At 39.7% G+C, this 14,426-nt stretch overlaps 1 protein-coding gene across 3 annotated transcripts in view; it reads left to right on the top strand.

Annotated features, from left to right (window-relative positions):
* LOC103143385 (serine/threonine-protein phosphatase 2B catalytic subunit alpha isoform) overlaps window positions 1-14,426 on the top strand; it is a 101,918-nt gene that overhangs the window by 77,219 nt on the left and 10,273 nt on the right. For all 3 annotated transcript variants that reach the window (XM_007559902.2, XM_007559901.2, XM_016675224.1), the window contains exons 9-11: window positions 8,190-8,315; window positions 9,809-9,880; window positions 13,879-13,963. In XM_007559902.2, the coding sequence (XP_007559964.1) occupies window positions 8,190-8,315; window positions 9,809-9,880; window positions 13,879-13,963 (283 nt within the window). The remainder of the gene's footprint in view (window positions 1-8,189; window positions 8,316-9,808; window positions 9,881-13,878; window positions 13,964-14,426) is intronic.

Genomic DNA, 14,426 nt, shown 5'->3' with positions numbered 1-14,426 from the left:
TTTTGGTTCTCATCAGCTGGAGAAAGTTATTGATTTGTTTTGTGCATCTACTTAGAGCTTAAAGGGGTTCAGTGCCATTTGGCGACAGTATTATATATCATCTGTGTAGCTATGATGGCTAATCTTATTTGTAATAATCTGAGCTAGCAGGAACATGTAGATATTAAATACGAAGAGTCCAGGATTAAACCTTTGGGTACCCCGCATGTTGGCCCAGACTTTAGAGCTTACAGAGGCTTTTTGAGGGTGGGGCCCAAAAAATGGATTTTTCTGTTGCAATTTTATTAATGTACACCACACTCAAATATTTGAAAATTATCCTTTTTTGGAAACAAAATGGAGCATTTTAAACTGATTTTCCATCGATTCATTCATACCTGCAAATGTGTAAGCCTACCTAATAATTTTCTGTAATTTGCATAAGTAAATCATTTATTTTCTTAGACAAGGCACCAAACTGGCTCCAGCCCAGGCCCTTTAATCTTCTAAATTCGGCCCTGCCTCATGTGATATATTTTTTTTTTTTTGTCACTGATAAAACGTTACCTATTGACACTAAGATGACAGCCTGACGCCTCTAAATCACTTCACGTTGCCGTTCAGGTCGGCTTTCTATGACGACCCCACCTACAGTGAGGTGGCACTTAATTGAGAAACAACACAAATCGTGTATCCAGATGCACTTTATTTATAAAGCATATTTAAAAAAAACTGTGTTCATCCAAAGAGCAGCACTAAAACGGGTCAAACCAAGACAGGAATTATAACTAAATGGAATGAAAAACAATAAAAGCAGAACAAAACGTACTACAAAGACAATTAGTGTGTGAGAAACACTCTCGCACTGTGTCAAAAGCCACTGAAAATGAGTGTTTTTAAGAGAGATTTAAAAACCACAAGAGAAGAAGCCTGTCTAATATTTAATGGCATCTTGTTCCGTTGTTTTAAAGCCACGACTGAAGAGGTCTGATCTCCTCTGAGCTTCAGTGTAGGTTTAGGTCCAACCAACAAAAAAAGTCGGCTGATCTTAGGGCATTTGGTGAAACATAAAACTGAAGCAAGTCAGAGACGTACAAAGCAACAAGACCATTAATGCATTTAAAATAACAAAAAAAAAGGATTTTTAAATCACAAATCGAAGGGTTGCAAATCTTAAGTTTGTGTCTAATATTAAGGCCTTAAAATGCCTTAAATCAATTTTAAAAAGTAAGTTGGTCTTAAATTTCTTGACAGAACAACTTAATATCTCTGTATAATGGATGTTATTTTTCTTGAGGACTTTTTTGTCCGGCAGAAGTTTGAGTCGCACTGGTTGAGGGTATTGGTAACTACTGTACCCTGCTACGTTAGCTAGCTAGCTTTCTTGTGTCTGTCATGTTATCTTTCATGTTATTGACTGCTAGTTTATCTTGTTCAGTTGGTTGGAAAAAGTTTGTATGTTTCTGTGGGGATATACATCTTAAACTTCATTCATATTGGTTCTATAAAAAGGTCTTAAAAAGTCTTAGTTGGCAAAACCTGAAGAAACCCTGAGTCGTGTAGAGCCAAGAACGTGCTAACAAGAACATGCTAACTGGATAGATAAACTACTTGCACTCGATTTTATTTAAGCGTATTGGGGTGAAGAGAGGGTAAGTGCAAATGCACACCATGTTTTTTAGTTGTTTTTTGTTTTTTTATTTAATTTGAAAGCTTTTGTCATTTTCTTGCAATTATGCACAACTTTGTGTTGGTCTATCTCATTTAATCCCAATGAAATATGTAGATTATTCGATATTTGTGAGATACAGTTTATGCGGGAGATCTGAAAGTAGATTTCCAAGCATTAGCCACCTAAGTTCTCACGTATTCCCCCTCAGTTAACAAATACACAGTTGCCATTCCTGCTGATGCTCCTCCAGTCAGGCATGTAGGTGGTCTTCATCGGTAGAACCCAAACCGGCGTCATGAATCGCAGCGCTCTCCGCTTCGTCCACCCAGCTACGCCCCTGTGATTGATGGCCAGCCGAGTGGGCGCATAAATCTTAACGGCAAAGGAGGGAGGCATCAGCAGCTCCCATCAATCCTGTGTCGGCCGGGGGGGATGAGGAATCGACCAATGAGACGTCTCCACGTGGGAGGAAAATAATGTAGCGAAAAAAATCCGCCTCCGCTCAAAGTGGGGGAAGCAGGAGTAAATGGAAGTTGTAGCTGAGGCAGAATAATCAGACGAGTGAATGATCAGAAGGATGCGACTCTCTGAAGAAGCCACCTGTTGCTTCTTCTCCCTGAATCGTGGAGCCTTTAAATGAATCTGTGGAGTGTTTAGGTGTTGACCGGCTGTCCGTCAGCGGCCCACTCGGTCAGGCAGAGCCTTGTAAGATTCTGTTTTAAATGGGAAAAAACAGATTCAGAGATGTGACAGTTTTAACAGTTTCTTCCTTCTCAGTTTGAGTCCCGAAGGCTGTGCAGTGTAGGAGGAGAAAGGTCGGCAGGTTGAAGGAAACCAACAATGCCTCTTGGATTCCTTTCATGTTTAGTAAAGAGATAGCAACGGGGTTGATGGAGTGGAAATTTACATGAAGGGGGAAAAAAAGTGAAAGGATGCCAGCGCGGAGACGACAGGTATCGGGTTTATGCTTCCATTTCCTCGCTGCGTGCGGCGAAACAGAACGGGATGATCGGCCTCCGGCTCCCGCCACTGGAATACAGAGCAGGCCGGAAGCTCGAGGCGACGAGGCTGCAGGAATGCTGCGGGGAATTCATCCCTCCCCTCTCACATCGAAGTGCCAGGAAGAGAAGAAGAATATCCCCTGCCTGTAGATGCCCGTCCATCTGTTAACGCTCCAGCCCGATCTGGGCGTCTCTTTCGGTTTGCTGTAAACAAAACTTTTTACGTTCAGTCCACCAAGACTAATGAGCAAAAGATGCTGGATTTGCACCAATACATCACCAGTTAGACAAGTATTAAATAAATCAATTTAAATTCTGGTTTCTATCTCGTTGGATGCATTCATTAGTGGGATCAACACTTGAGTTGGGAGTTGCTTTTATATTGTTGCAATCTTCTGCATCAACATTTAGTTACTGCAGTGATTCGGTGTCCTGGTTGCTAATTTTAATACTTACATCCTTTGAAATTAACTAAAAAATTAAAAGAAACATGCAGTGGTTTACAAAAACATTGACGTCCATTCAGTTTTTACAGATTTTGAATAACCTCTTTAGTTTGGAGTCGAGTTCTCTAAAGTCCTGCTAGTGATGTAAGATCTGCAGCAAGACTTGAAAACTCATGGGTTCATAGTCGCTCTTACACAAACTGATTTCACTCACCAACATCCAGATGTCAGATGGGAAATCTCACAAAACATCTTGAGATTAAACAAACATGGCCGACGAGGAAGAACCAATTGCGATAGTTTGTGGAGTCCCAACACTTTGGGACTCCAAAGGGTTGGAGTCCCAGTTGACGGCGTTTCAACTAAAGTTCTACAGCTTTTTATTTCTCTTTCTACATTTTAATTATGTTTTTTAAATCTCTTTCTCTTTCTTACATGCTGTTTTTATTTTAATTATGTAAAGCACTTTGAAATGCCTTGCTGCTGAAATGTTCTATACAAATAAAATTTGATTGATTGATTGTGGACTATTTAAAACAAAAACAAAATGGAAGTCTCCAAAATCCACCGGATTTTCTGATGCCATCTCGCTTTCTGATTGACTGCATGAACATTGAACGGGGCATAATTTGAGATCGGAGCGGTCCTGATGTTCTTCCAAGCAGACTGGATCATTCATGGCACACGACACACTGCAGGAACATCTCCTAAGATTATCTTTAGAGCCGTCTTAGGAGATAAGATGGCTCTTAGTGTCAAGACTATCAAATTGGTGTCAGATAGAGACAAACCCTCTAAAACATTGGTTTCAATTCCAACCCTGGTCCTCAGGAACCAAGTCCTGCATGTTTCAGGTGTTTCCTAGGTGATTAACAGGCTACCGCATCCCTCGATGGCATGCAGAGGAGATCAGACAGTCATTTGAACAGCGATCCCTGAGGACTACTGCACTGAAAAACCTGCAGCTACAATTGTAGCAACAGGTGCTAATACTATTCACCCAAATAAGACAGATGATAAATTATTTCAACATTTTCAGGAAAATTATACATACTCTGTTGGTTATAATGTGAAATTCCAGTAAATTACATTCCAGTTTGTGAATTTAATGGGATAACATGTGAGTAAATGAATAAAGGGGTGTGAAAACATTCGAGAGGCGCTGCTTGTACGGCACGATTTGAAAAAGAAACCATCCAAAGGCTCGACTCTGTTCAAATCCAGTGCAAACGAGCGATGAGAGGTGCAGTAAGTCCCTCCCATCCACGTATTTCTCCGCTTCTGTGAGCCGAGATCTGAACGTAACGAACCCAGAAGGCCTGGATGGCCGCCTTTGAATACTAACCAAGTGAAACTTTACACTGCAGGCAATGCAGACAGATATGCAGGCAGCATTTAGTGCTGGGGAAAGACAGTGGGAATCTCCCTATGGTACCCAAACAGATTTAACAGTCCTCGTTACCAGGGAAACCGGCTGGAGGCACTCCCTGTTGAATAATTGATAAGCGGGTGTCGCCTTACGATCTCCCCTCTCTCTGAGCTTGTAGCGGGTTTGAGCCTCAGTCTGAGCCTGAATCCGCTGCCGGAGCAGGAGAGACCTCTAGTGGCTGAAATGTGGAATTACAGAGATCAACAAAGCTGTTCTGGAAAGAGGAAAGGAATCGTTTTCTGATAATAAATGAAGCTCCTGAACAGAATCCTTTGTTCCTTCGAATGGCCGACAGCAGGGGGAACTGACCTTCCTTGTTTTCCTCCATCTGGACTTCGACGGCAACATTCAGTCAAGTCGATGTTTATGCGGCAAGTGATGTTTATGCAATGTCTGCCCACGTGTGCAGCTGCCTTCACCGCCTACCCAGAGCTCCGGCAGAGGGACGCACGTCAACTTTACGACGGATCCTGTTGGTGTTTCTGATAGAGATTTAGGTTTGTGCTTGAAGAGAAAGAAGTCACCGCTGTAATGCTCTGATTGTGGCGTCTAAACACAATCACACAAACCCCATAGTGGTCTGTCCTGATTTGTGATGCACCTGAGATAATAAAATAGTTTTGAACCAATCTTAATTTCTCTTTCTGTTCCTCAGGAATCAGACATTGTTCTTATTTTTTTTAGAGGTTGACTTTTTGATATTTCTCCAAGCTTCAGAAGGTTTTCCAAGTTTTGCTTTAGACTTAAGACAGTGTGTACCTGCTTATCCATACAGTGGTGGTTGGTGCTTACTTTTGGTGCTTACTTTTTTTAGTAGTCATCGGACAAAAGGCACCGGTTCATCACAGGGCAAAACAAGAGAAGAAAGAAGTCCTTTGACCTTTTGTTTAGGCACTAAGGATCGCCATGTCCTTATGTAAAATCAGTTTCCTTCGTAAGATGGCTGGATTGAACCCAAGTTACAAAGAGTCCGTCCATCCTTTATGGACGGATCTCTCCTTTGAGACGTCTGCAGAACAAGCGAGAGAGTTTAGTTGGAGAACGGGGTATGTGGGTTTTTCCACCTGGACCTGTTACTTCCACAAGCAGAAGACAACAGATTGATGAAAGACGCATTGAACCTGTAAAACTATGAAAACTGCATCTCAAGATAAATTTGATGGAACCAAAATAATATCTCTATCAATCAAACTGTGTTGTCTTTGGTTTAATTTAAAGATCCAGATAAATAAATAGGAACTAAGTACATCTGTGTAATGTCTGAGGTTAGTTTTTTTTGCCAAGTCTGCTATGTCAACACGACACTCTGTATTTATCATTGGAGTTTAGGTAACATAATTTTATTTATATAGCACATTTTCAGCAGCAAGACAGCTCAAAGTGCTTTACACAAATTAGAAGGAAATGCAAACAAAACCAAAAGAAAGACAAACAGGTAAAACTAAATATTGGTTCCATGTTAAGTAGGAATAAGAATAAGTAGTCAATAATTTATAAACCAATTGGGTTTTCTCTGGATCTCCAGTTTGTTCTGGATTAGTGAGGCATAAAACTAAAAATGTTGGTTCCAGTTGTTCCGGGTTGCTAAGTTTACGACCTTTTTGTGTACGTCTGATCAAATCTTAGTCGTTTCCACAGCAAACATCTTTCTGAAACCGACCAGGCACAAAGAAGGCTGGAGAAAAACCTGGAGGGCTACAAGCTACAACGGAGCCCGTCTGGTTGGAAGCTTAAAGACAGGAGGGATGACTCAGGAGTTTTGCGCGGCTTTGTAGCTCCGCGTTTCGTCTTGTTGTTTGCTTCTAAAACCAAGCCGAAGCAGGAAAGTCCCCTCACGGTGACCTGGCCACACGGTGTCGGCTTTCCCCAGTCTGGCCTTGTGCGCTGGAGAAGCCGGAGCTTCTATATACAGACCAGATATATTTATGTTTGGCAGCTCTCGTGTCTGCGCCTCGCGTACGCCAAGCGCTTATCATTTGAAACAAATAAAATCCTGGCTTGTTTAGGGAAAACAACCAGCTAGTGAGAAATGTTCTGAAGCTTTGCGTGACACACCCTTGTTGTGACCTTCAAGTTGCACCACACCCACGCGAGTCCATCCTGTTGCATGATTAATGCAACATCTTGAATAATTTAAAGTCGCGGTGTGGATTCTTTTTAATCGTGTTGACAGGAGAAGCAGTTGTTTTTAACGCTTCTCAGTGTTAAATATGGAAGTAATTGCCTTGTTTTCTTATAGTTTAGAGGGGAAAATATGACAGCAAAGTGAGAACCCTCCCATTCGATGTTTTAAATAATAGGTGTGAACACAACACTGAGATTTCATGCGCATTTAAGAAAACTTTAACTTGTAGAAAAGGTTTAGTGTCTTATTTATGTGTCTTATTCCTCTCCATTGTATCGCGATAAGAATTTTGATTTATCGTCATGATACATTTCAGTTATTGATGTTAAATTTTTAAAAAAATTTAAAAAGATGACGGCGTGATTGGAAAAGTCATTTTTGCTATTTTCTCCACAGCATTTACAAGAAAAGCATAAATAAATATCGATAATTTCAAAATTATAATTGTGACTGTTTGCATTTTAGTGATTTAAAGCACAATTTTGTAAGTGAGAAGCTTTTTCAGATGAATATTTTTCAAGGACAGTGTTTGTATTTGTGGTACTATGAATGCTGTGCCACCCAGTTATCACCCTGCAAAGCTATTTATTACCTAAAGGACAAGTAATAGTAATAAATAGTTTTTTGTATTGATATTTTTATCATTATCACAATAGTACCACAAAATATTGTGACAAAATTGGCCTTTTTGTCATATTGCCACCATAAATAATGTATTTTATTCTGATTTTATGTGATAAACCAACACAAAGCACAGCTGCCTTCACTGCAATATCCTGAAATAAAGACAATCCAGTGCAAACAACTGTTTGTCCACTTTCTGACTAGATAGATTCAAGCTTTCGATACAGTTTTATACACTAATCTTACTTTAAAATTATGGTTATAACTTAAAATCTGTAAAAAGGTATCTGGTGAAACCCACTGAGTCTTGGCTTGTTATTCGTTTTTTTGTTTTTTTAGATGACAGCAGTCCCTCCTACTGGGTCAGGCAGGTTAAACAATAAGCAGCGGACACGTTCACTGCTGTAATCCTGATTCTTGGACTGTTTTCTAACCTCTTTATTTTTTCACACCCCAGAGTGTGATTTTTGCACCTACATTATTTCTGCTGTCAAAGTGAGAGATTGACAAAGATGGTGTGAACCGATTGGCGTTTTTATTCATTCTTTTTACTTATTTATTCCTATTTTTGTGCGGTAGTCTGTCATGCAACTCTAATATCATTATCAGGGGTTGACTGACAGAAATCTTCAGCTGCACCCAGACTCGCCTTTGAATGATGGACTTGGATGCTTCGCAGTTGGACACTTAGTCTGCCAAATAAATGTCTGTGGTGCTTTGACTGTTTTCTAATTAAACATAAAGACTTGTAGCTGCTGAATATCCTTCACAACTTGAGAATAATTAATTGAGCCTCTTGGGAAAACTTTAAAGGAACTAATGAGCTGAAAAATGCACCGTTTTAATTCCTTGTCTGGTTTCATGCTATTTCTGCTGATGATTTCATGATGGTTTTTGTCGTTTCCGTCCACAGCGGCTGTGCTGAAGTACGAGAACAACGTGATGAACATCCGACAGTTCAACTGCTCACCTCATCCCTACTGGCTGCCCAACTTCATGGATGTTTTCACCTGGTCTCTGCCGTTTGTCGGGGAGAAAGGCAAGTGCCGCAGTCGCAACATGTTAAAGGGAGTTTATTTAAATTTCCTAAACAAATGCGGCGAAGGCTATGCTAGTTTGCATGAAGCAAAAAGCTGATTGATTAATAACTTTCTGCCGCTTCTTTAGATGAACAATAAAACCAGAGTTTACATACAGCTCGATTACCGTCTCCTTAAATGATGAGGAAAAGCCCAGGTTGTGATGTCACTGCTTTGGAGGCTTCTGGTTGGTCAGCTGACACATTTGAGTTAATTGCCAAGATATCAGGAAGAGAATTATGCAGCTGCACAAGTCTGGTTCACCCTGGGAAATGTCCAACTACTTCATTGTCCAGGAAGGAGACGGGTTCTGTCAAATCAGACCCAGAACAAAAGACCTTGACTGAAGCTGGTGAAACAGAGAGCACAGCGAACATAAAACAAAACACAGACTGCAGTTTGCAAATGGAGATATGTCCCGTTATCTGATGAAACTAAAGTGGAACTGTTTGTCCAGAATGTCATTTGGAGGACATTAGTTTCATCCTGTGATGGTGATCTGACATCCACTTTTTCTCCTTCTGTGGATAATACCGATCATTTTTGAGTCACTGAAGAAATTCAAAATGCAGTTCTCTACATTTGCCAGCAGGTGGCCTAACCTGCCTTTAGAATCACAAATAAATGATTACACTGAAACGTTTTTCTTCTACATTAAAATCTTCACTCTGTAAATCTTTGAAGCCTTTTTTTTTCTTTTTTTTTTTAGTTATCAGCCTTTCTTTGCTTCACTTAAACTGGATTCCTCACCAGAGTAGCCAGTCTCATCAGGCAACATCTTCTGTACTGACAATGAAGAAATTCTGGGTCATGTAACATCAAAATGGAAGATGTATATTCATTTCCTTTCTCTATTCCAAGTTATTTTCCCGTCAGAAATGGGGCTGCTGTAAAACCATAGAAGAAGAACTACTAAAGCAGCAGAGAGCAAGGGGCCAGGATCCAGTTGGGATTTATTTAATTTTCCTATTCAGGTTCCTGACGGATTCATATAAACAAGAAGGCAATGCTTTTGTTAGTTTGTATATCCTGTGGTAGCTGTAATAAATTAAATAAGAAACATTTTTAAAAATACATGTATTGTCCTCCCAGGTTACTTTGTTTACGGCAAATGAAATGGAAATTCTTGGTCGTGTGAAAACTACTTTTTCAGGACTGAATTAATACAATAGAGCTTTTAGCAGTGGGCCAATAAGCATCTGATCTTTCTGCACAAAAATCTAAAATGTAGATTTTCCCTGAGTCTAGCTGTAAGGTCTCCTTTTAAATGCAAATATGCAACGATTTAAAGAGAATGTTTGGGTTAATTAATAAAAAATACTTTGTGTTTCAGCTTGTTTGTGCATACAGGATCTGACTCTCCTCCTGCTGAATCCAATCACATAAACAGTTATAGGTTTGACCCTGTTTGTTCTCCTCTGTAATCAAAACCTCTTGTTCTTCTTTTCTTCAGTGACTGAGATGCTCGTGAACGTGTTGAGCATTTGTTCCAACGACGAGCTGACGACTGACGAAGAGCTGGACGGTGAGTGCCGCTGCAGTTTCACTTCAGCTCCTCTAGAGGGAGACATTCTGCCACTCATCTGTTGTCTCAAACCTTAAACTTCCTCCTCAGGTTTAGGTCCAGAGAACCTTTGGCTTCAAAATGAAAAGCAGTTATTTGAATGTAAAGTTGCTAGTGTTGTGTAGCAGTTCTCGGCTGCTGCAGGTTTTTTGCCATCGCGTCAGAGGAGGTTCAGTTTATCTCCAGTCACATTTTTTCCAGTTTTCCTGCGTTGACCCTTATTGGCAAACAGGAAATGACCTCACCCCGTCTTCCTCCTCCTCCTCCTCGTTTTTGCACGGGGATTCGGCGTTCGGCTGTTTCTCACACAAGTCGCATTTTTTAAATTTCTTAGTTTGCGGATCAAAAATGTTGCTTTGTTGAATGAGTTTACAGCCTCCGGCAAATTATTTTCACTTTCTCCAACTTTTACACCTTTTGTCACGTTAAAGAGCTGAAAATCTAATGTATTTTATTTAAATTATGTGATGAATTAATACAAAGCAGTACATTGTTGCGAAGTGGACATGAAATGAGGCTTAAAATCAGTTTTCTTTACTGTGATACCTCTAACTACAATCTATTATAATCAATTGCTTCAGAAATCACTTGATTGGCAATTTAAATAATTGGTAACGTAAACTCTGTATAAATAAAGCATTTCTGTTGGAGAACATTAGTAAGGGCTTAAAGCAGAGTTTGATTTTAAAATAATGTCCCAAAACATACTGGACTATAAGTCACCATTTTTTTTCCTAGTTTTGCTGCAGCTGCTCTTTTGACTGATCTGACTTATGCTCCAGAAAATTCAGCAAAATAAACTGCATTAGATAAAAGCGTGACCGTGTGTTAGAATGGCCTAGTCAAAGGCCAGACATTTGGTCCAGCCGAGAATCTGGCAAAGCATGAAAGTGGCTGTTCACAGATTCTCTCTAGATGCTCAAAACTGACGGAGACATACCACAAAACATGCATGCCACACTTTTCAGATACTTAACTGGAAATAAAATCTTTAAACATAATAATAATAAAATACAAGAAAAATGTTTGTGACAAAATGTGAATAAGTTCCAGGGGTGTGAATACGTTTGCATGGCTTTGTAAATTTGTTTTGTATCTGGAGCTTCAATTGTAACAGTTTTTATAATAATATTTATCCAAGTTGACTAAAGTAAATTTTCTTAGATAATATCAGTTTATTCAGACTTCAGATCACATGAACCGGTTTTTAGCCGTCCTCGGTTTCATCGACTCACTCCCTCAGGGATTTCAGACCCTCTCACTCCGTTTCTTTGCCTTTTTCTTCACTTTTAAAGCCACTTCAACTCTTTTTCGTTTTCAGTTGTCAGTGTTGCCCTTCGAGGTGTTTAATTATTGTCCTTTCTCGCTCACCTCCGCCTTTCCAGTCCCCCTGTGATCTCTGGTCATCTTCTCCCTGCTGTCGTTTCCGTGATTCCTTCCTTCTTCACTCCATTCTCTCACTGCTCTTCTCATGCTGGAATATTGTCACTACTTTGGTTTTACTCATCTAATCTCTTTGTTTCTTCATGTTTTGCAGAGTTTTTCCCTTTCATTTGTTGTGCTTTTTCTCATCTCTCCTCCGCTCATCTTTCATTCTGCGGCCATCCACTGATCTCTGTCCTCTCTCTTTGTCTTCTCTTCTGGGGTTGTTTCATGAGAAGGACAGCTAATATATCCCCCCAAAAAAGGTACAAAACGCTAGTCGAGTCCATGTGTGTACGCAGCATCGGCTGAGCCTCCTGCCGTTTGTGAACTAACATCACTCTCCTAACAATCTGTCCTGAATCTCTGTGGTGGAAGTGCAATAGTCTTACGAACCAGTTTTTAGCTAGCAAAACGCCGAAGGTGAAAACCAACAAAGAGCTTCATCAGTTCTCTCATTTTTACTCCACTCCCATCATTCTTTCTTTGTTTAATTTCCCAAAACTGACTCCCTGAAGGATTCAAGCTGTTCAACCAAACAAAACAGGAAAAATCCACAGAGCCTGGGGTCGTCCAAACATGCCAATCTGACATGTTTGGACACAAACCAGGCGTTTTCACAGAGGATGCACGCCGCTGCACCGAGTCTGGGGAATAAACGCTAGCATAGAGGAGAGACGCGGTTGGCATGGCAGTGCTGAGAAACGCTCAGGTGCTGTGATGTGTATAATCTGGTTTTTGGGAGTTTAAATAACAGCATTATGGTTTTCATGTGTTGCTTTTATTGTTAAAACTAATAGTCCGACAAAACGCTCGTTATCTGTCCGCTGTCTGACGGCACCAGCCTGGTTTTGGTCGGATTTTCACGTGGCTTCCATGAGCTGCCTTCAGTTACTGATTTCCCATGAAGGAATGATTACACAGCACACAAATTATCCTTTTTTCTTTACAGACTTTTGATCATTTGGTGATTATATTCAGCTCTCGAGAAAACTTGCCAACTTTGCATTTTGTGGGTAAATAATGACACTTTTTATGCAAAGTTAGCACTTTTATTGCAACTTTTAAATCAACTTTGCATTAAAAGTGTCATTATTTAACAAATGACACTTAATGACAGCAGTCATAAACATTCATAAAGACTAATTCATGTTTACAGTGTCATTTCAGTTTTATGCATCCCTTCAAATAAAGTGTTACCAAATTTAGACACCAGTTTCTCTGATTTTACTCCTTAGAGGTTTATGTTTGGTAAAATGAACATTGTTCTTTTAGTCTATGAACTACTGACAACATGTCTCTGAAATTCCAAGCAAAAATTTTGTATTTATTTACAGAAAATGAGAAACGGTCCATATAACAAAAAAATGAAGTAAATAATGCAAAGAAAACAAGTTTATATTAATTTAGAAACAACAAAACTAACGTTTTAACTCAGGAAGAGATCAGGAATCAATATTTGGTGGAATAACCAGCAGGTTTCAAAGCAGTGGGTTTTTTCCAGAGATGTATATTAGGGCCTAAATTCACAGGAAAAGAAAGAATAAATAAATAATAAATAAATACGTCGCATCCAGTCATATTGATGCTGCCATTTTCCAGCTCAGTCATGATTTCAGATTGCGATGAAACCAACAAAACCACATCATCTACAAAACAGTAGAGACCCAATCCTTAGTGGTTCAAAACAGATCCTTTTAACACTTAAATGTCCATGAACAGAGGTCAAAGGGCAACCTTGGCGGAGTCCAACTCTCACCGGAAACGAGCCTGAAGCTCAAACTCTGACTAAATAAGAGGTCAAGTTTGCCGACAGAATTATGCCAGAAACCTGTTGATGTCTAGAGAAACATGGATGAGCTGCAGCTCATATGAGTGGGGGCGTATTTATATATTTAACCCCTTCATGCATCCTGGTCACTGCAGTGGACAGCTGTCTAAAAGCCATTTTCTTATGCTTCTTGTGGATTTTTATGTTTTAAATGCACACAGACCACTGAAGTGGACACCAATGCATCATAAAATACACTATCAACTAAAAAAAAGAAAATTAAAAAAGAACATTTTTCCCTACTTTCTTTATGCCTTAGGAAAATAAAAAAAATTGGAAAGAAATCCTGACACAAAGGCTCATAATTCATGCATGAAATGGTTAATTATATATCAGTTTAAGTTTAATTTTGACTGTGTGGTTTAGATAAGATCCACTGAAAGAAAAAGAAAATCAGCCTTGTAGTGAAGTCATTCCCTCCTGACAAAAAAACGTTTCAAAACTAAAATATTAGACTTTGGTGCCTAGAATGTGTGTATTTTAAGTTTTTAGCCCTTTATTTATTTTTTATTTCATTTTAAATCAGTTCCAGTCCGATAGTTAACCCAATTAGACAGGAAGAAAAACATTGAAAAATGACACTTTGACTTCTTGGAAGGGAAGGAAAAATTTAAACAAGATTTGGTTTAAATTTTCTTCTAGTTATCAACATTGAAGCTGTTTAACCCTGAACCATTTTTGTGACCTCTGACCTCTGCTTTTTTAGGTGCCACGGCTTCTGCCAGAAAGGAGGTGATCCGCAACAAGATTCGTGCCATTGGGAAGATGGCCCGGGTATTCTCTGTGCTCAGGTACCTAACCTCATGCTGCCGGGCGGAAAAAGATTTAATTCTGCTTAATTCTTAAGCGCCACAGTAGTTTCCTCCTGTTTTTTGGTTTTGTTTTTTTTTTAACTGAAAGCTTATCAAACTATCCAAAAACCAAGAACTTAGTTTCTTGTTCTCCTGCCAACATCAGTTAGAGAGAGGAAGGGGAACAAATGAAGGCGGCAGCGTTTTCCTGCTGTAAATCTGTCTGCTGTGTTTATGCTGAAGTTTGAACTTCAGACAGTTTTAGACCAACAGCCAATCAGGAAGAGGCAGGAAGAGACGGGCAGGAAGCTGTGATACTCATAGCAGCAGCAGAAGAAGAAGAGTCTGATGGTCAGAGGAGGAGAGGAGGAGTGGTTCCTCAACCATCCATCCATCTATTCATCTGTCCATCTATCCATCCTTTAATCTATTCATCCATCCATCCATTAATCTATTCATCCAC

This window comes from Poecilia formosa, unplaced genomic scaffold (assembly GCF_000485575.1).
Source record: "Poecilia formosa unplaced genomic scaffold, Poecilia_formosa-5.1.2 Scaffold111, whole genome shotgun sequence".
In the NCBI taxonomy this organism is placed as follows: Eukaryota; Metazoa; Chordata; class Actinopteri; order Cyprinodontiformes; family Poeciliidae; genus Poecilia; species Poecilia formosa.
The sequence above is the reverse complement of the archived record's forward strand: the minus strand, read 5'-3'. Positions and strand labels throughout refer to the sequence as shown.